At 38.9% G+C, this 20,242-nt stretch overlaps 1 protein-coding gene across 1 annotated transcript in view; it reads right to left on the minus strand.

Annotated features, from left to right (window-relative positions):
* The window catches only part of SOS2 (SOS Ras/Rho guanine nucleotide exchange factor 2), a 103,442-nt gene that overhangs the window by 13,636 nt on the left and 69,564 nt on the right, over positions 1-20,242 (minus strand). The window contains exons 11-18 of the mRNA XM_075926152.1: positions 15,605-15,686; positions 11,920-12,042; positions 9,810-9,913; positions 6,867-7,086; positions 5,637-5,756; positions 5,054-5,216; positions 2,740-2,857; positions 1,181-1,353 (exon numbers count right to left, since the gene is read on the minus strand). Coding sequence (XP_075782267.1) covers positions 1,181-1,353; positions 2,740-2,857; positions 5,054-5,216; positions 5,637-5,756; positions 6,867-7,086; positions 9,810-9,913; positions 11,920-12,042; positions 15,605-15,686 — 1,103 coding nt within the window. The remainder of the gene's footprint in view (positions 1-1,180; positions 1,354-2,739; positions 2,858-5,053; positions 5,217-5,636; positions 5,757-6,866; positions 7,087-9,809; positions 9,914-11,919; positions 12,043-15,604; positions 15,687-20,242) is intronic.

Here is a 20,242-nt window from a genome sequence, read left to right on the forward strand (position 1 = left end):
TCAGCATACAGACAAACCAAGAACAATTATGTCACTGAACCCTTTTCCAGAGTTGTCCTTAATAACAAACAGCACAAAATAATGTTGCCACTCAGCTGCTGTTTCAGGAGTGACCAGACCTGACTGAACACATTATTTCAGGCGAGAGCATAACAGTGATTTAAATAATGCATTTTGATATTTTCAGTATTTTTCTCATTCCCTATGCAGCCCAACATTTTGTTGCTTCTTTGCCATGTGCTGAGCAGACATATTTGTTTTTGTCCCCAAAGCAACCCAGGTGGGTATAGCTAAGTAACTGACTAGTTAGAATTACTGAGCAACCCAGCTCTGTGTGGAAGTCATTTAAATTATTCCTTACCATGAGCATTCCCTTACATTTGTCAACAGCAATTTCATCTGACATCACACAGCCCATTCACTGAGCTTTCAGGCTTTCTGGAGTTCTTCAGTATTCTCTAGTCTTAGGTTAATCTAATTCTGTGTCAGCAGCACAATTCTGAATCCACAATCCTTAACTGTACATCCTCTTTACAATTCATGACTATATTTAACACTAGGGATGTAAGTGACTAGCCTAGGCTTATCAGGTAGTCAAGTCACTACTAGACTAGTCGCTTCCTCCCCCTTCCTGCTTCTGTATCAGAGGCAGAAAAGGAAGGGGGAGCAGGAGTCAGTGCTGGGGAGAAAACGACTTAAAAGACAGTTCCCTCCAGCACCGTCACTCTGTGTGTGTGGGGGGAGGAGGCGGAGGGGGAGTTAGAGGATGTAGAGGCGCAGCAGGGGAAATGGCATGAGTGGCGACTGAAGCAGGGGGCTTTTCCTACAGGTTGAAACTCCCTTAACTGGAATTTTCTGGTCTGGCAACATCCGTGGTCTGGCCAGAAAGTCCCATTGGAGGGCCAGCAGTAAGGATCCCTGCAGGGCCAGTATCTGTTATATAAGAGTGAGCAGAGGAGACAAATGATCAAATACATAGTAAGGATTTGGAATTAACGCCTTGATGTACCCTCTGTACCAATTATGGTTATTGCACTTTTAAGGCAGACACACCCACATCTACTAGTACCCCAGCAAGAATATCAGTGGAGTATCTGCTACTTATCTGTTATCATATGTATACACATACATGCACCCATGTACATACAGTATATGCATACTGTATTTTTTCTTTCATTACCCGTATTTCTGGTTCTATCTGTAAACAGTAAGGTTGGTTTTGATACTGCTGAATTTCCCCTGTAATTTCAGCCACTTTTCTCCTCTTGCTGAAGTTGATCAACTCTTTCCCTTGTCTTTTAAGGAAGTCAGGATTCCCTTCTTCTGTCTTCAGAATATTTGTTAGATAGATACCTAATTAAAAAAAAATTGATTTTCACATTTCACCCCAACTCCTGTTTTCATTTTTTTCCCCGATAAATGCCAGCAAAAAAAAAAAAGAAAAAAATCAAATCCTCGGCATAAAAGAGAGTAAGCCATTTCTATCAATGCACCAGTATTGGATGAATCAGAAAGAGCAAATGAGTTATGCCTTCTCTCTGAAAATTAAATATATTATTGAGAACAAGTTTTATCTGGTTATAGTAGGTCATGGGCTAGAGGTCACAACCAAACAAGACTTTTTATCATGCTTAGGTCACCATGAAAGGAAGAGTGTCAAGAATAACAGATAAAATTTATGAGAAATCCTTTTCTCCACTGGATCTTGAGTCTGCATATAAAGGCAATATTGAGTGACCTTCTAAAACTGGAAGGACATAACATTTATAGAAAATGTATTGCAAAGGAATGCTAAAGCTTTTGAGGTAAGTAACTAGCAAAAAAGAACAAAAATCATAGCCTCTACAAAACTGTTCTGGAAAATGCAAGGTGTTTATAGTGTACCAAAAGACATCTAGAATTTATACACAAATACAAAGACTGTGCTGCTGGATTTAACTACAGGAAGTCCTGAACTTATGAACAGGTGGTGTTCCAAAAGTTCGTTTGTAAGTAGGTTGTTTGGAACTCAGAACGCATTTTCCTATAGAAACAATGTTATAAATGACAGGTTCCCAGGCTAGCTCAAAAAAGCCTATGTAACTCTTACTGTAGCTGACATACTGTATATCTGCAATGAAAATAGCAGAAATAAACTACTTAACCTTGAATGCTGTTGTTTGAGGAAAGGCAGGTTTGAGATGAAGAGGTAGGTGGAGATTCTGAAGGGTACTTCTGGGTATCCTCCAGCTGTCACACTGGCTTCTGCAGCCAACCCCAGCCCGTTTAGCTCCTCCCTCCTTGTGGGCTGCACCAGGCCCTGCTCACCAGCAGGCAAGCAGCCCAAGTGTAGACTGGTGGATTCCGGAGGAGAAGGGGTGCAGCTGACAGCTGGAGAGAAGCGGTGGTAGTTTCCCCTTCAAAGTGCTGCATTCTCCCCCCTCGCCATTGGGCACAAGGGCACCAGTTTAACAGTACTGAGTAGGGCCTCATAAATCCTAAGGACGTCCCTGCCTAGGGCTGCAAGTGAGCTTTTGTTTGTAAGGATAGATATTCGTAATTGAGGGGGTGCCTGTATTCACAAACACTCGCAATCTAATCAATCAAAAGTTATGCATAACACAAGGACAATTCTTCAGAATACAAAATAATACTTTAGAAAACCTCAGTGCATTTGCAGCATCTTAATTTGCTGCTCGTTTTAAGGTTAAAACAAGTGCATCACGAAGAACCTTAATTCTACGTTGTAGTACAACTTACCAAAGAAAGGCACACAGGGTGGGTTGATTGACTTGAGTTTAGCTAGGTATTTCTTAAAGTGATCTTGACTTAGTTCTACTGCTTCATCCAAAACTTTTTTTTTCCTCTCCTGTAATGCCTATTTTATTGGAGAGAAAAATAAAGCAACAATGTACCTTTTGTATGGTTTGCTTAGTGAAAATAAAGTACAGTAGACTTCCAATAATCCAGAACCTTTGGGACCTAGGTGGTGCCAGATTATTGGATATGCCGGACTATCAGAAGGTACTATAAACTGTTTTTTTAATTTTTATATATAGATATACACACACTATATACAGTATATACTGTATATAAAGTGTTTTTAACCTTTTTATTGCACATACTGTATACAATATACTGTAACGTTTTAGGTTTTTTTAACCGTTTTTGCTCGGTTCAGCTGCTGCCTTGACTCGTTTTCTGCTGAAGCTCACTCGGTGTGTCTAGACTACAGGGTTTTGTCGACAAAAGTGGACTTTTGTCGACAAAATTATACCTGCGTCCACACTACCGCTGAATTCTGTCGACATAACGTCGACAGAACTCAGCAGTTTTGTCGACGCTGGTAAACCTCATTTTACGAGGCATAACGCCTTCTGTCGACAGAGTTTGTCGACAGAAGGTGTTATTGCATGTAAACTGTCCTTTGCGTCCACACTACCATGTCGACAAAGCAGCTTGCTTTGTCGACAGAACTCAATGTAGTGTAGACGCTCTTTGTCGACAGAAGTTTTGTCAACAGTATCTGTCGACAAAACTTCTGTCGACAAAAGCCTGTAGTCTAGACGTACCCTCACTAGATAGGCTCTTGCCATTTTGATGCCGGACTATCAGGAGTGCCATGCAATTGGATGCCGGACTATTGGAGTCTTACTGTACCTTCAATATTTGTATTCTCTAAAAATTAACAAAACCCTAGGTTTCACAATATTTGAATTTAAATTAATTTTAAAATGGTTTCCAATGTACTACTACATCAACTGTCCCTAACTCCACAGCTTAAAACTTATACTGGAACAGCTATGTAAAAAAGTCACCCAATATAGCTAAGCTGACAAAACAAACACACAAAAAAAACAAAACAAAACAAAAACCAACACACACACACACACCCCAACCACACACACCCAGTGTACACACAATTATGCTCGCAAAAGAGGACATCTGCCAGCAGCAGCAGATATTGCTTCTGTAGCAAGGGACTACACCAGCAGTGTAAACATTGCCCTAAGATGCATCGCATAGAAGTGTCAAACTTCTACAAATACAGATGATTATTTTTACAAAATTATTTTTACAAAATAATTTACAGAAATAATTAGAACTGTTCTAAGTATGATTTATTTCAAAGCTAATCAAACCAAACTCAGTTATCAGCATCTAGCACAGATATAGTAAAATATTTTTCTATACAAACTCCATTCTCACAATGCAAAACTATCTTCAGAACTTCAATAGTCTACTTCAGTTGAATTTATTAATGGTTTACTGCACACTCGTTTTCAGTGAAAAAGTAAGTTTTGACTTTTTCCTCCTAAACTCACCAATGTTCCCCAATGTTTTAACTTCTTTCTCCAGAATCTGCTAAAACTGGCCTCAGATTCTTGTACATTCATTCTGACCAAGATCCAGGAAAGTATCCCTATTTGGGAAAGCAAAGCTTAAAAAATGCTTTCCTTGATAGCAGTTGCTTAAGTTCTTTTGGGAGTATTAATGACTCTGTAAATGTCCAAACCTATGCATGGATCTTCTTTGGTCAGCAACAAAAAGGAGAAAGGGATAATCTATATCTCTGACAGTTTCTATTCCCTGCCCCCTACATGGAATTCTGTAGCTCCCAAAAAACAGGACTGTGTAGCACTTTAAAGACTAACAAGATGGTTTAGTCTTTAAAGTGCTACACAGTCCTGTTTTTTGTTTCAGCTGCACCAGACTAACACGGCTACATTTCTACCACTATTCTGTAGCTCCCAAGGTATTTGTTTTGACATATGAAGAATTAAATTATTTGGGCCCTAGTCACCAAACTTATCTCTTCTTACAGCCTAGATGATTGGATATGCCGGGATATGAGATGGCAAACTACAGATGAAAGACTCCAAATCCAAGCTTGTGCTGCCCAACACGTTTTGTTTGCTACTTTTGATAACAAACCTCTCAAGTATTACAATGCACATTATGTTTATAAAGAAAGTAAAATAATAGTGTTTATACAAAAGACTGTGTATGATCTGTTTTTCTTGATTCTGGTTAGTCTTTTTTAAGAAGGATGTAAGTCACTTGGAAGACTTACCTCGAATGTATGATCTAGTCTGTACACTGACACAGAATTCATTGCACTGACTATCTCCAACACACCATTGAAATTATTCAGCTCTTGAAAAACCTGCAGGACTTCTATAATCCTACTTAACACAGCCACTCGCTCTTCAAAATTCTCTGTTTCCACAATGCACCTAGTCAAGAAACATGACATTAGGAAATGTCGGCACAAAAAATTAAGTTTGCTGGGCACTGAAATATACTGTTTTACGATGAATATATATATATTCTGAAACTGAAATGATATTCTGATATGAGTAGTACATTAAGATGTGAAAGTCTGTGGCTACACATGGAAAGCTTCTCAAGATTTTCCCTAAAATAAGCAGTTTAAAACTTAAAAGGAGTAGGTTGCCTTGAAGATTTTGGTTGTGTCCTATACTGTGCCAAGCACAGTGTCAGAGCTTAAACATAATTATTACATGGAAATACACTACAGCTATTTTATTATTCAAAATAAAATAAGTCGTCATCTCCTTTAAATTATACCAAAATCAGAGCAATCCCTGATCTTTAACTTGATTCCATATCAGAACATTAACACCCATACTTACTTTTCAAACCAAAGAGTAAGATTTGTAGTGTGTCGAATCATTTTCAATAGATTTGGGGAGTTGATTTCCTTATCATCTTTAGTCCACACACTTCCAACAAGTTCAGATGGCTGCACTGCCCTATTGAAAGAAAACGTTAAGAATGAAGGAAAGTAATGTTTAATACTTAATAGTCATATGTTCTATGTTTGTGTTAGAAGACTTCTTCCATATTTCTTCCCCTTATTTGTGATTTGACATTTGATACAGATTATTCAACAGAATCTATTACGGAACAGCCATTCATTCAACATAATTATTGGAGCTGTATTTTAATTTTAACACAGACACTAATGGACTCTGGAAAATGCCAGTGTCTACTAAGAAGAACATTGGTGATATATTTTCATATTTCATTTTCATATCAGAAAATTATTAAGGACTCAGTTTTGTCTTCTGAAGGAGGAAACAAGCAACTTGGACAAAAAACTTCAAGTCATCTATTGGTTAAATACAAGCAATGTGTTTCTGAAATGGGAATCTACAACTGCAAAAGCCAGGTGCACAAAGAGGCATAATTTATTAGAAATTCTCTGCCACTGAATAATGCAAACCTTCCAGAAATCCCAGTTTAAAGATCTTAGTTTTTATGAGGACCCTGTCACAATACAGTGTGGGTTTTTTAGATGCTATAATCTTTTATAAAATACACCCAATCTTTTATTTTTAAAATTCACATGTGGCTGAGATTTTAATGTCTACTTATCACAGTATTTATAGAGTGCTAATTATTTACTGTATAAGTTTGGTATGTTGACACAAATCTAGTAAATTAATGAATAAGTACTTTGGAAGTGGACAGAATGGTTTTACTTGGCAAATCATAAAAACACTAATACATTTCAGACTGAATTTACAAACTGAAGAATTTGTTCTTGCTAAAGCCAAATGCAATTTAATTAACTCAATACTTCATTTACAAATCAAGATGAAATATAGGGTAGATGATAATGTTCTCTGCAATCACATTATCTTATTTCTTATTATAAACCTTTAAAGTGGGATTACATATGGCAACCAGCATCTTATTGTTTACAAACAAAAGCAACACACTTTTACATTTCCATATTAATCTTGCTAGTTTTCTTCTGTCAGAAAAGGAAATTAATGCTTCGGAATAGTTCAAATAATGTGACTTATGGAGCCAACAAAAAGCTACTAAACAAGCACACACATTTTTTGAATATCTACCTATAGAGATCAGATTCCAGAAGTGTCAGTTGACGAGCAATTTCTATTGGATGTAGGGTCATCAGGTCCATCTCAAACTGTCCCAGGTGGCAAATATGCCATTCAATTGGGGGAGGGTGGCTCTCAAAAGTAATGTTATGGCTAACTCCATTTGCTTGAGCTTGTTTTTTTCTCTTGATAATTTTAGCAATGGATTCTACCCACTTCTTCATGGATTTGCCTGTAAAACAACGATTAAAAACATTCATACTAATGACTTAACAAGCTTTTTCACCTGTAATTTTGCTAGATGTCCACTTCTGCTTAAGTAATAAAGTGATATGAAATAAAGTTAGCATTCAGTACTTAAGGAAAACACCGAGAGATTCATATAAGTTGTACAGAATGGGATAGAAAAATTCAAGATCACGGGGCAAATTTTTTTTTTAACAAAATTTGTGTGCATTCACCAAAGGCTACATTTGTGTATGTGAATCAAGAGACCACATGTGCAAAGGTTAAGCATTCCGTTACTCATTTCTGTATGAAAATACAGGCACAAAGAGTGTACTTTTTGGGTGCACCTGCTTTGTCCTTTACTTTTAAGAGTCTGGCCCTATTTGCTGAAGTTTACAGTTGTATGATTAGTTTATGTTTGTTAATTAAAGAAACATGGTGGAGAGGTAATATTTTTTGGGGGTCAAATTCTGCTGGTGAGAGAAACAAGATTTTGAGTTACGTGGAGCTCTTTTTCAGGTCTGGGAAAGGCACTCATATCTGGTCTACACTGGGAAATTAGGTCTGTGTAAGTGTCACTCCAGGGTGTGAAAATCAAGATCCCTGAGCAACACAGTTAAACTGATCTAACTTCCTAATGTAGATAGTATGAAGTCAAGGGGAGAATTCAATCCATCTACTGCCTCTTGGGGAGGTGGATTACCTATGCCAGTGGGAAAACCCCGCCTGTCAGTGTAGGTAGCTTCCTCATTCAAGTGCTACAAAGGTATTGTTGCAGAGTTTTAAGTGTAGGCAGACCCTCTGTTTTACAGCTACATACAAGACTGTTTAAGAATAAGCAGTTAACACCTATTATAAGAGCCTGTTCAAGGTGAAGTGACCTGTTACCTCTACAGCACAACATTTTACTTTTGAACTCTTAAAGACTGTTTAATAAATGTACAATTCATAAAATATGTCTCTGGACCAGTGAGTCTTTACACCAGGGATTTAAAATCAAAATCCTTTCGAGGAACTGGACAAAAAGTGTCTATCTGTACTCAGAAAAATCTTACACCGTGTGCAACCAACAGGAAATCAACAACGAGATGTATTTTTAACTCATAAATGTACTGCAGGATGGTTAATTTGGTAACCTGAAAGTGACATCCAGAAATGCCAAGAAGTAATCTAGATTGAGGTGGCATGAATGCTGCTCTTCAAATGGACGGCAAGTGTCTCAGAGAAGGTTATCACATTGCTCAACAATATCACTAATTGAAGCGAAAGGGTGTTACTGTTCAGTTCTCTTCTCTCGGAATAGTAATGGTTTTTGAGGAGGGTCTTCAGTATAGGAATAGTAAAATGGGAAAGGATCAGTATTCTAGCAGGGACGAAATTTATCCTCTCATAAAGGAAAGATTTGCTCTAGGAACAAAAAGGTGAAAATTATTTTTAAACTATAAGGTTTTTTTATTTTTTATCAAATTTTTAATTTTAGAAAATTAAGGGAATTAGACAATTGTTTAATCACAGCAGACATCGAGATTCAAAGAGTTTAAGTTTTATACCCATTAAAAACACATTGTCAATATCACATCAAAATATAAAAAGTAAATATACTTAGACATTTAACTTGCCCATCTGTAAATTTCGATCATCATCTCTGGAAATAGTTTTCATTTAGGAATTATTAAGAAAGGGATAGAAAATAAGACCCAGAATATCTTACTGCCCCTGTATAAAACTATGGTACGCCCACATCTTGAATATTGTGTACAGATGTGGGCTCCTCACCTCAAAAAAGATATTTTGGCCTTGGAAAGGGTTCAGAAAAGGGCAACTAAAATGTTTAGGGGTTTGGAACGCGTCCCATATGAGGAGAGGTTAAAGAGACTGGGACTTTTCAGTTTAGAAAAGAGGAGACTAAGGGGGGATATGATAGAGGTCTATAAAATCATGAGTGGTGTGGAGAGGGCAAATAAAGAAAAGTTATTTATTAGTTCCCTAAATAGAAGAACTAGAGGACACCAAATGAAATTAATGGGGAGCAGATTTAAAACTAATAAAAGAAAGTTCTTCTTCACACAGCGTGTAGTCAACCTGGGGAACTCCTTGCCAGAGGAGGCTGTGAAGGCTAGGACTATAATAGAGTTTAAAGAGAAGCTAGATAATTTCATGGAGGTTAGGTCCATAAAAGGCTATTAGCCAGGGGATAAAATGGTGTCCTTGGCCTCTGTCTATCAGAGGCTGGAGCGGGATGGCAGGAGACAAATCATTTGATCATTGTCTTTGGTCCTCCCTCTCTGGCGCACCTGGTGCTGGCCACTGTCAGCAGACAGGATACTGGGCTAGATGGACCTTTGGTCTGACCCAGTACGGCCGTTCTTATATTCTTATGTTGTTTGTATATCCCTGAGGAAAACACATTTATCAATATTTACCAATAAGCTAATCCTTCCAAGGCTAAACATGTTTAGAATTCTAGACACACAATGCTAGTTTCAGACTATGACAACCTTTACATATTTATAACTAAATAAACTTTGATAAAACAGTCACGTTTGAAATTATATGGTTTTAAGACTCAATCTTTTTATGTTTATGCACGTGAGATTTGACTTCCACTGAGTAAACAGAACTGCTCATGTGAGTAAAGTTACTCATGTGCGTAAGAGGTGGCAGGATTAGATCTCCATAATGTATTGGAAAGTAAAAGGAACAAATGGACAGTAACAATTACCGTACCTCTTACACTTGCAATAAATGTCTCCAATTTATCAAGCAACTCCAGATCTCTTTCAAAATCATAAAAATGATGTTCTACCCAGTGTCGAAAAACATTTAATATCCTGAAAAATAATGGGGAGAAAGGGAGGAAAACATGAACTCTCAAATCCATCCAACTTGCATACTGACACAGCATGGGTTCTGCAGAAGTTAGAGTACACAATCATGCAATTAAGGATTATCACAATGCACATTAGCCTTTTGCTCAAGTCACAACTGAGTATGGAACTCAGGTAATCCCAGAATTCTGATAATGTAATTTTGCAGTCTTAACAATCAAGTGGGGTGTGTGTGTGTGTGTGTGGTTTTTTGTTTGTTTGTTTTGTTTTTTTAAAGAGGGATTAATAAAAGAATGCACCCAAAAGAGTAAACTATAAAAAAGGAATAAAGTAAAATCAAACATTCTTATATTGCTTGTAAATTTCTCAAGTGGAAAGTTCAGGAACACCTACCATTTACAAAAAGGTAGAAGTTTTCTAATTATTTCTCTTTCCTACAAACATTTTTCATTTTAAAAAGATGATATATCAAAAGTCAGTGTTGTAATAATAATCTTTTAAAAAAAAATTAATCAGTAACCACAGATGGGGGGGGAAAGGCAATATTAACTGCTCAGTAAAGCAGTTTAACTTCTTTGATATAGGACAGATATACTACAGCTTAGGTGTGGTGTTGTAGCTATACTGTTCCCACAACTGGAGAAGAGCTCTATGTGAGTCTAAAAGATTGTCTTTCACCAAAAGAAGTTGGTCGATAAAAGGTATTATTACCTTATCCATCTTGTTGCTCATTTGAATCCCAGTAGACAATTCAGTTTCAAGCTATTAGAAGTCACAGACAATTCTAATTTTTTCCCAAGAGCCAAATTTGAACACTGTCACAAAAGTGTGTGTAATAAATGATCGTTTTAAACTGCTCCTCCCCACAGGCCCTAAATGCCATTTATGTGGTAGTCTCGGGTCCTGGGTTCGCTTTCTGTTAAAACCACTGTAGCTTGTATAAGAAGCAGCAGCTGAAAGTTGGTGGTAGGGCAACTAAGTACTGCTGAAGGATTTCAGCCAGATCTATTGAAAAGATAGATATCTGGGCTCCTAAAGGAAGGTGGGTGACAGACTCCAAACAGTTCACCAAGCTATAAAAGAAGGCAGTAAGTCACAAACTGATTTTATAGTAGTAGCAAAAAACTGTTTATATATGTCCCACTATTTCTTTTTCTAGTTACAAATGATTTCTCAAAGTAGAAAAATATTTTATTTTAATAAAAGAAAAAGTTAAAAATTCACACTCTAAAATCACTACATCTAATCAGGGTCGTATTGGCAAGCTGCTTGCCACAAGAAGGGCAAAATGAACAAGGCATTCACCAACAGGATAAATCTTAATGCAGCTTTAGTTCTTAAAATGTTAATCTTAAAAGGCTGAATTAAGAGCCTTAGAGCTACTCCCATTTAGCATTAAGTAGCCTGGCTGACTCCACAGCATTTGAGTGACTGTGGAAGTACTACTGGAGAATCAGCAATTTCTTTCTGAAGCACTCCCCTAAACATTCCTACTGAACAGACTTCACAGAGAAACCGATTAATCTCAGATCAGGTATGGCGCTCAACAGTGCTGCAGAGGAAAGTGTGCAGCAATAAGATGCTACTTGTGTACAAATACATGCTCTGGATTGGAAATGGGAGTGAAAAAAGCAGTGGAATGGAAGAGCGAAAGGAAAGTGTTATCTTCAGCTACCTTTGTGGGTAGAGTCTATAAAGAGAGTCATTCAATATAAGAGGAGTAATTTTAATTGCTCTACCTTACCTGCACCCATATTAACACAGTTACCAACAGACTTTTTGCAGGGTTTTCAGTTTTGAGCAGCAAGGAGCAGACACACAAATATAACAACCAAAAAATCCCAAAGACATGAGTCGTTTGGATCACCATTGTTCATAGGCTAGCCAAACAAACAACTTAATTCCAATCTTCACAGGAAACAGTCTCTTCAGAAACAGGATACAGAAACTGAACCCTAACCCTAATTTTAAACTTGCATCTAATGCAGGAAACATAAAGACATCCAAACCTGAGTTGTACTGGCTGGACATATTCCTTGCGAAATCTTTTCAGATCTGCACTGATTGGCTGCTCTCCTTTCTCTATTGCCAACCTATCTGCTTCAGTAGGCTCAGGCTCTGGGATATCAAATCTACGAAAAGCACAAAGATGATTACTGAATAAACCATTTCATATAAAGTCAATTAAGTAAAAACATAATTAAAATACATTATTTAGGTCTCATTTATTTCAAGGCTACTTGAAAAGCCATATATTGTCTGCACTGATGAACAGTTTAGGAATGCAGTAATGGTCTTTTGAAAACGTATTATCTCATTACCTCTCATTCATGTCCTTACACAAGCCATCGCATTAAAGACCTTTATCTTCAAAGTCCTACAAAATACAACCCGCATCTCATCTCAATTTCTTAGCCTCCCTCTCTTTACTATTCTTTTTGGTCTTGTCAAGCTGTATCGTTCATTTAATTGGTGATTTCTTGCCAAACAAGCCCATTTTATCCATTAATCCCTCTAAGTTATAAACTCTCAGAAGGGTAGCCATGTTAGTCTGTAGCTTTAAAAACAACAAGTAGTCTTGTGGCACCTTCGGGTGCATCTACACTGCACCATAGGTCGAAATAAGATATGCAATTTGAACTACACAAATTGCATATCTTATTTTGAAATAGCTTATTTCATAATTTGGTGCTGTCTACATAATAGTCATTTATTTCTAAATAAATGACTATTCCAAAATGTCCCTTACTCCTCGTGGAATGAGGTTCACAGGGATGTCGGAACAACGAGCCCATTATATTTCGAAGTAATGGGCTTGCTCTTACGACATGGGATAACTATTTAACGAAATAGCTCTGCAGTGTAGACTGAGCCTTCAAGAGTAACAAAAATTTATATATAGTGTCATGAGCTTTCATGAAGAAGTGGGTTCTGCCCACGAATGCTCATGATACTATATATATTTGTTAGTCTCTAAGGTGTCACAGGACTACTCATTGTCTTTAAGTTATAGTCACCCTACTGATTTCTCTGTACTCTGTATTACCTGAGAAGTTTTGTACCTTGTGTTAGACTACAAGCTCCTTTCAGTAGGAACCATATCCTTTACAAGCACAATGTATGGAGCTATACAGTTCAAAATAGTAATTTAATATCATTGTTTGGTAGCAGGGTAGTGCCCAAAAGTCTTGATTAGGATGGGAATATCATTGTACTACAAATAGATTGGCCCATCAACCTGAAAAGCTTTTATTAGAAAGGCAAAGAGACAAAAGGAGGCGAAGGACACAAGCACATGTCTTGCTTTTTTGGCATCTTATTTAGCAGCATCCATTGGATAAGCCCCCTGGAGTTGCACCTTCAATACAGAACCCTACCGATTCACCCCCTTCCCACCCCTAGTTCCCTCTTGGTCACTACTCCAACAGAGGGGAAGGTGGGCATGAACACCACATCTCAAAGAACAATAGTTATGAGAGGGTGAGTAACCATCTTCTCTCCAAGTGCTTGTTCAGGTTGATCCATTTGCCATTTTGTTGTCCAATCACTGTTTGGTGAGATCTTCTTGGAGTCCCTCACAGTCTGCTTCTGTCTTGACTATCCTAAACAGTTTTGTATCATCTGCAAACTTTACCACCTCACTGCTTACCCCTTTCTCCAGATCATTTATGAATAAGTTGAAAAGGATTGGTCCCAGGACTGACCCTTGGGGGATACTATTAGTTACCCCTCTCCAATCTGAAAATTTACCATTTATTCCTACCCTTTGTTTCCTGTCTTTTAACCAGTTCTCAATCCAAGAAAGGACCTTCCCTCTTATCCCATGGCCATGTAATTTACACAAGAGCCTTTGGTGAGGGACCTTGTCAAAGGCTTTCTGAAAATCCAAGTATACTATATCTACTGGATCCCCCTTGTCCGCATGTTTGTTAACCCCTTCAAAGAACTCTAACAGATTGGACAGGATTTCCCTTTACAGAAACCATGTTGACTTTTGTCCAACAAATTATGTTCTTCTACGTGCCTCACAATTTTATTCTTTACTATTGTTTCAATTAATTTGCCCGGTACTGAAGTTAGACTTACCGGTCTGTAATTGCCAGGATCACCTCTAGAGCCCTTTTTAAATATTGGTGTCACGTTGGCTACCTTCCAGTCATTAGGTACGGAAGCCGATTTAAAGAATAGGTTACAAACCACAGATAATAGCTCAGCAATTTCCCATTTGAGTTCTTTTAGAACCCTTGGATGAATGGGCTGGCCATCTGAATACGAACCACCTGAGTACATACTGACGGCTAGCTAGCTGACCCACAGCCTGAGCTGCTGTAACCACACTGCTATTTTAAGCATGCTGGCTCAAGCAGAGCTAGTAAGTGTCTACCCAGGCTGGAAAGCATCCTCACAGCTGCTATGTACACACACCTCCAGGCTTGCTCTGTTTAAGGGTATCTAAAGTAAGGGTTTCTACCAATTTAGCTACACTGATTTTAAATGGATTTAGTTAAGTCAGTGTAATTTTCTAGTATATAGTCTTCAATTATTTGTATTTTTCAAGTATTCACATGGCCTACAGTCATTTATACATCGCAGGGGTTCTCAAAGTTCACCGCACCACGATCCCCTTCTAAGAACAAAAATTACTACCAGAAGGAGGCAACAGACAGTCCAAGTCCCACCACCCTGGCTCGGAAGGGGGAGGGGAGGGGAGGAGGCGGAGAAGGGGCGCAAAGTCTCAAAGGAAAAGCGCAAGTCCCATGTCTGGAGTGCAAGGTTCTAAGATGAATCCCATGCCCTACCACCCTGGCTGGGAAGAGGGGTAAGTATCAAAGACAAAGTCCAAGAACTTCAGCCCAATGCAGGGGTGGGGCAATAATTTTTGGCCAGAAGGGGTGGGGCCAGGCTGCTTCTGGGCTTCCCCATCCCCAGACCATGATTGATCTGAGGATGGAGGAGCCTCTTTGCCCCTCCCCACAGGCACCCATGCCCCTAGCAGGTCAGGAAGAGGCTTTGCACAATCCTCCCACCCCTAGGCTAATCAGGGCCTGGGGAAATGTGCAAAGCCTCCTTCGCCCTGCCCAAGTGTATAGCACTGTGAAGTGTTGCACACTCTGCACAGGGCGGTGGGAGGGGGGAGGAAACTTCACCCAGTTCCCACGCCCCCAGGCCAATCAGGACTTGGGGGGAGGAGGAGCACGTGATGTCTCCTCCCGCCCCGCGAGCAGCACGTGGCACTTCAAAGCGCCTTGTGTTCCTGGCAGGGCCTCCATGGGGTGGATCAGACCCGCGGAGGCCCTTTTGCCCACCCCTGGCCCAATGCACCGGACTGATAACCCTGAGCTTTGCCACCAAGGGTGAATTCCTTGTGCTTCAGACCCAGGAAATCTAATATGAGCCTTGACAATCCCTTTAAAAAGAGATCGCAGTTTGAGAAACACTGGTATATTGTTTCTGATAACATCTATTCAACTTCAGCGGCACTTAATATTTTGGAAAAAATAAGCCTTTGTTAAAATTTCGTTTCCTCTTCTTTACTCCCTTTCCTTTGAAAAAAATTGTTTTAAACAATTCATGGATTTTACAAAGTTTTCCTATGTATGGCACGGAGTCAGGCAAAATCATGCTGCTGAATTGCACTGCAAACATCAGAAGAAAATCAGCAGGTAATCTAAACTGAAAGGAATATTCATTTACCTTTCGATCAACAAGCTCAGCAATTCCTGTGGTTTACAAAAGGAGCGGTAGGTTGTCAAAAAAGTGCGAACAAAATTAGGATCTGTCAAGGGAAAACAAGAAAGTTAACCAAATTAACTTTATACAATTACATGTATAAATAAATACAGAATCTATAACAATATGGTCAGAAGGAGAGAGAACAACAAGCTTATTAATGCCAATTAAAAGTTTAATGCTAAGAATTACCTTCAAAAAACCTTTTTACTATGATTCAGTTACATCAAATTTCATTACTAGTTTTTAAAAACATTACATATAAAAACTATATTAAGGTAGTAAATTGCAAAGTTGTGCACTCAAATTTAGGAAATATTATTTTCATTTAAATGTCAAATTTAAAATCCCTGTTCCATAGCACGGTGGCGCTAGACCATCTCAACAAAATTTTCATAAGAGTTTTGTAACAAAGACAAAACGTATTAATAATTGTGATCTGAGAAACAGCTGAACTTGTTTTGCTGAAATTTTTACAAAAGAAAAAAAAAGTCAGTCTGAGGCACTCAGCACTGCAAAGTCTTGCCTAAAGCACTGCTTTAGTGTTTACACCTTTCAGATCTGTAGATTGATGCTCCTTGTTGGTGATCGCTGGGCCAAGGTAAACGCATAACTTAGCGCTCAGTTGCCCCCTGAATCCTCCCTCCTGTTCTAAACGGCTTTGAATGTGTCTGCATCTTTTCCACATCAGTAATATGGTGCTTAAGGAGTGCTCTAGGAGCAGTCATCCAGAGCTACAGATAGAATATTGTACCCCAACACTTACGGTACATCTAGACTACAAGCAGATTTTTTTTGAAAAAGCAAGCCACTTTTTTTTAAAAGAGAGTCTAGACATTCTTTCAAAAAACACACACCACACCACAGTTTGCATTCAGTAGCGCCTTTTTTCAAAAGAGTACTTTTGAAAAAAGGCGTTAGTCCTCATGAAATCAGGTTTACCGTGATTAAATCGAAAGAACGCAGCAGTGTTTTCACTTTTGAAAGAATGCAGCTACAGTCTAGACGCAGGTGAAGTTTTTTCGAAAAAGGGCTTTTTTAAAAAAAACCCTGTACTTTAGACACACCCTTAGACCTGATGCCTCTGAGTACATAGCGCAGAACTGCATAAGCTTTTTTGTGGCCACACTGTATTATGAATGCAACTAATTTACTTTGTTTGTAGACTTGTTGTAGCCATGTTAGTCCAAGGACAATTACTATGTTCTTGAATGAACTCACACAGAAAAAGGATAAAAGACTATCTATCTATATACCATCACTATGTAACTTGTAGGTGAACACTTGTCACAAAATAAATCATTTGACCTCTCAGTGCCTCATTCTCAAAGGCAAACCAGCACAACACTTTCAAAAGATGAGACTTTCAGAATTCTGTTAGACACTAAAAACAAGGACACCAGATTTATGGCTTACAATTTATAATCCACTAACCTTCCTTGTCCTATGCCTGCAGAGTATACTTTAACTGCCCACTTCACTTTGAATGGTCTCTTACACCACATGCTAATTCTTCATGCTAAGCAACATTTCACATTGTATTTAGATGCAAGATTGAGTTTCCCTCTCAGATCTGCAAAGTGCTCACTATAAATGCAAAAGCTTATTTCTTTCAACAATAGAAGCTGGTCCAATAAACTCAAATTGACTCTACTTCACTCTTCACTTTCATCTAACAGGTTTCAAATTAATGCTTGTATTGTTGTCCCCCCCCCCAAACACACTGAGCATGTGGTACTATTCCCGGAGTACTGTTGCCCTTATGGATATTCCCAATTCCTCCCAATTTAGTGGAGTATACAAATTTTAATGTGTTCTATCATGTCTTACAGCTCAGTGAGGATATTAATTAAGTCTGGACATATCTCTTTCACCCTATGAGACCAGTATCACTTTGAAAGTTCTTGGTAATAACCATGACTATAGAATTAAAGCCAGTGTCAGTGATATTGTGAAGTGCAGACTGGAACAAAGCCTACCTAAAAAGCTACTATAGCTGTAACAAACTAATAGATAATTTTCTCAACATACCTAAAATAAAGAACTCTGAAGGTCTTTTCCCAAAGCTAGCCACTGACAGGACTTGTGGGTCCACACACACACAATGCTGGGAAAGATTGTTTGAGTAGTTTCATGAGCACTGCTATTCTTCAAGATTCCTGAAGCTAACTAGCTCTGGAAGATGCATTACCCAAGTTGGACTATGCAGAGACCACAACAAAACAATAATCACCTTAGTAGGTCAACACAACAATATTGTAAGGCTTGATTTACTCAACAGCTACTAGCTCAAGGACTATGTTTACTAGCTATGGTGATGAATGTCCTTGCTGCCACAACTCCCGCAGCTACGCTCTAAGAACGACTATTCAGAAAGATAAATATTATTGTGGGCCAGAGAAACACCACCATATTTTAACAGTGGGTCTCTTTGCGCTCACACAAATGATACTATGACTAAAGAATATATATTTGTCACAGGGGGGTAAATGCCCTTTGGAAGGGAGAGGCCAGCACAATTATTTCTCATTGGTGCTTCCTGCAACTGGAGTTAAAAGAAGGCACCGGGGCTAGGGTGGAAAGGAGGACAGACAAAGGATCAGTCAGGAAAAGGGCAGATTAGGAGACTATATGAGGTCCCTTAAAGATGATGCAAGCAGTTTCTGGGGGAAGGAGGAAGGCAGACAAACAGAAGGATTTGCTGGCTGACTTCCCAAAGCCAGTGAGCCACGACTTACGGGGGCTGAAGGCCACTGCAGTAGAGGGAGTTAGTTGCCTGCCGACTATTAAGCCACAGAACTGGAGCCAAAGGCTGGGGAGGGCTGAAGGGTGGGTAAACCTCTCTGCTGTCTCCTGGTGTCTCCCCTGGAGAACTGCAGTCAGTGGAGTAGTGAAAAACCTACTTTCCTGCTTACCTGAGATATAAGAAGTGAGAAGTATGGGAAAATGATGGCTGCTCCCCTGGTGAGGATGAACTCCCAGCAGAGAGGCGCTGGGAAAAATGGGTGATAGATGTTTATCTAACCTACTCTTAAATATCTTCAGAAATGGAAATTCCACAACCTTCCTGGGCAATTTATTCCAGTGTTTGACCACCCTGACAGTTAGGAACTTTTTCCTAATGTCCAATCTAAACCTCCCTTGCTGCAGTTTAAGCCCATTGCTTCTTGTTCTATCCCCAGAGGCCAAAATGAACAAGTTTTCTCCCTCCTCCTTATGACACCCTATTAGATACCTGAAAACAGCTATCATATCCCCCCTCAATCTTCTCTCTTCTAAACTAAACAAACCCAATTCCTTCAGTCTTCCCTCATAGGTCATGTTCTCTAGACCTTGAATCATTCTTGTTACTCTTCTCTGGACCCTCTCCAATTTCTCCACATCTTTCTTCAACTGCGGTGCCCAGAACTGAACACAATATTCCAATTGAGGCCTAACCAGCGCAGAGTAGAGCAGAAGAATGACTTCTCGTGTCTTGCTGCTGACTCATATTCAACTTGTGGTCCACTATAACCCCTAAATTACTTTCTGCCATACTCCTTCCCAGACAGTCGCTTCCCATTTTGTATGTATGAAACTGATTGTTCCTTCCTAAGTGGAGCACTTTGCATTTGTCTTTATTCAACTTCATCCTATTTACCTCAGACCATTTCTCCAATTTGTCCAGGTCATTTTGAATTATGACCCTATTCTCCAGATTAGTCGCAACCCCTCCACGCTTGGTATCATCTGCAAACTTAATAAGCGTACTTTCTATACCAATATCTAAATCATTGATGAAGATATTGAACAGAGCCAGCCCCAGAATAGACCCCTGCAAAACCCCACTTGTTATGCCTTTCCAGCAGGATTGTGAACCATTAAATAACTACTCTCTGAGTACGGTTATCCAGCCAGTTATGCACCCACCTTATAGTAGTGTAGCTGTATTTACCTAGTTTATTGATAAGAATATAATGCGAGACTGTATCAAATGCCTTACTAAAGTCTAGGTATATCACATCCACCACTTCTCCCTTATCCACAAGACTCGTTATCCTATCAAAGAAAGCTATCAGATTGGTTTGACACGATTTGTTCTTATGCTGGCTGTTCCCTATCACCTTGCCACTTTCCAAGTGTTTACAGATGATTTCTTTAATTACTTGCTCCATTATCTTCCCTGGTTCCTGTTATTCCTCTCCAGTTCATCTGATGAAGTGGGTTTTTCCCACAAAAGCTCATGATACTATATATATTTTTGTTAGTCTCTAAGGTGCCACTGAATTACTTGTTTTTAAAGTTAAACTAACATGGCTACCCCTTTGAGACTTTTTGTTGCATCTTGGCCCCTCCTATTCTTTGCCTATGGCACATAACAGTCATCTCTCCTGTGTGGCGGTCTCATTTTGGTTGTTGAGTTTAACGTGCAGGTGCTGGTGGCAGTGATGTATAGGAAGTCAGATGGAGAGATCTGCAATCTCTCGTTGCCCTAAACGTTGACTTGAATTAGCTATTTAGTAGGAAAGCAAGCAAGAGACAAAAAGATTTTTATTACTGGCTATATAAACATTACTTTAAGAATTTAAAAGTTACTACAAAAAGTGCCAAATACTGAAAAAG

Source organism: Pelodiscus sinensis, chromosome 4 (genome assembly GCF_049634645.1).
Source record: "Pelodiscus sinensis isolate JC-2024 chromosome 4, ASM4963464v1, whole genome shotgun sequence".
In the NCBI taxonomy this organism is placed as follows: domain Eukaryota; kingdom Metazoa; phylum Chordata; order Testudines; family Trionychidae; genus Pelodiscus; species Pelodiscus sinensis.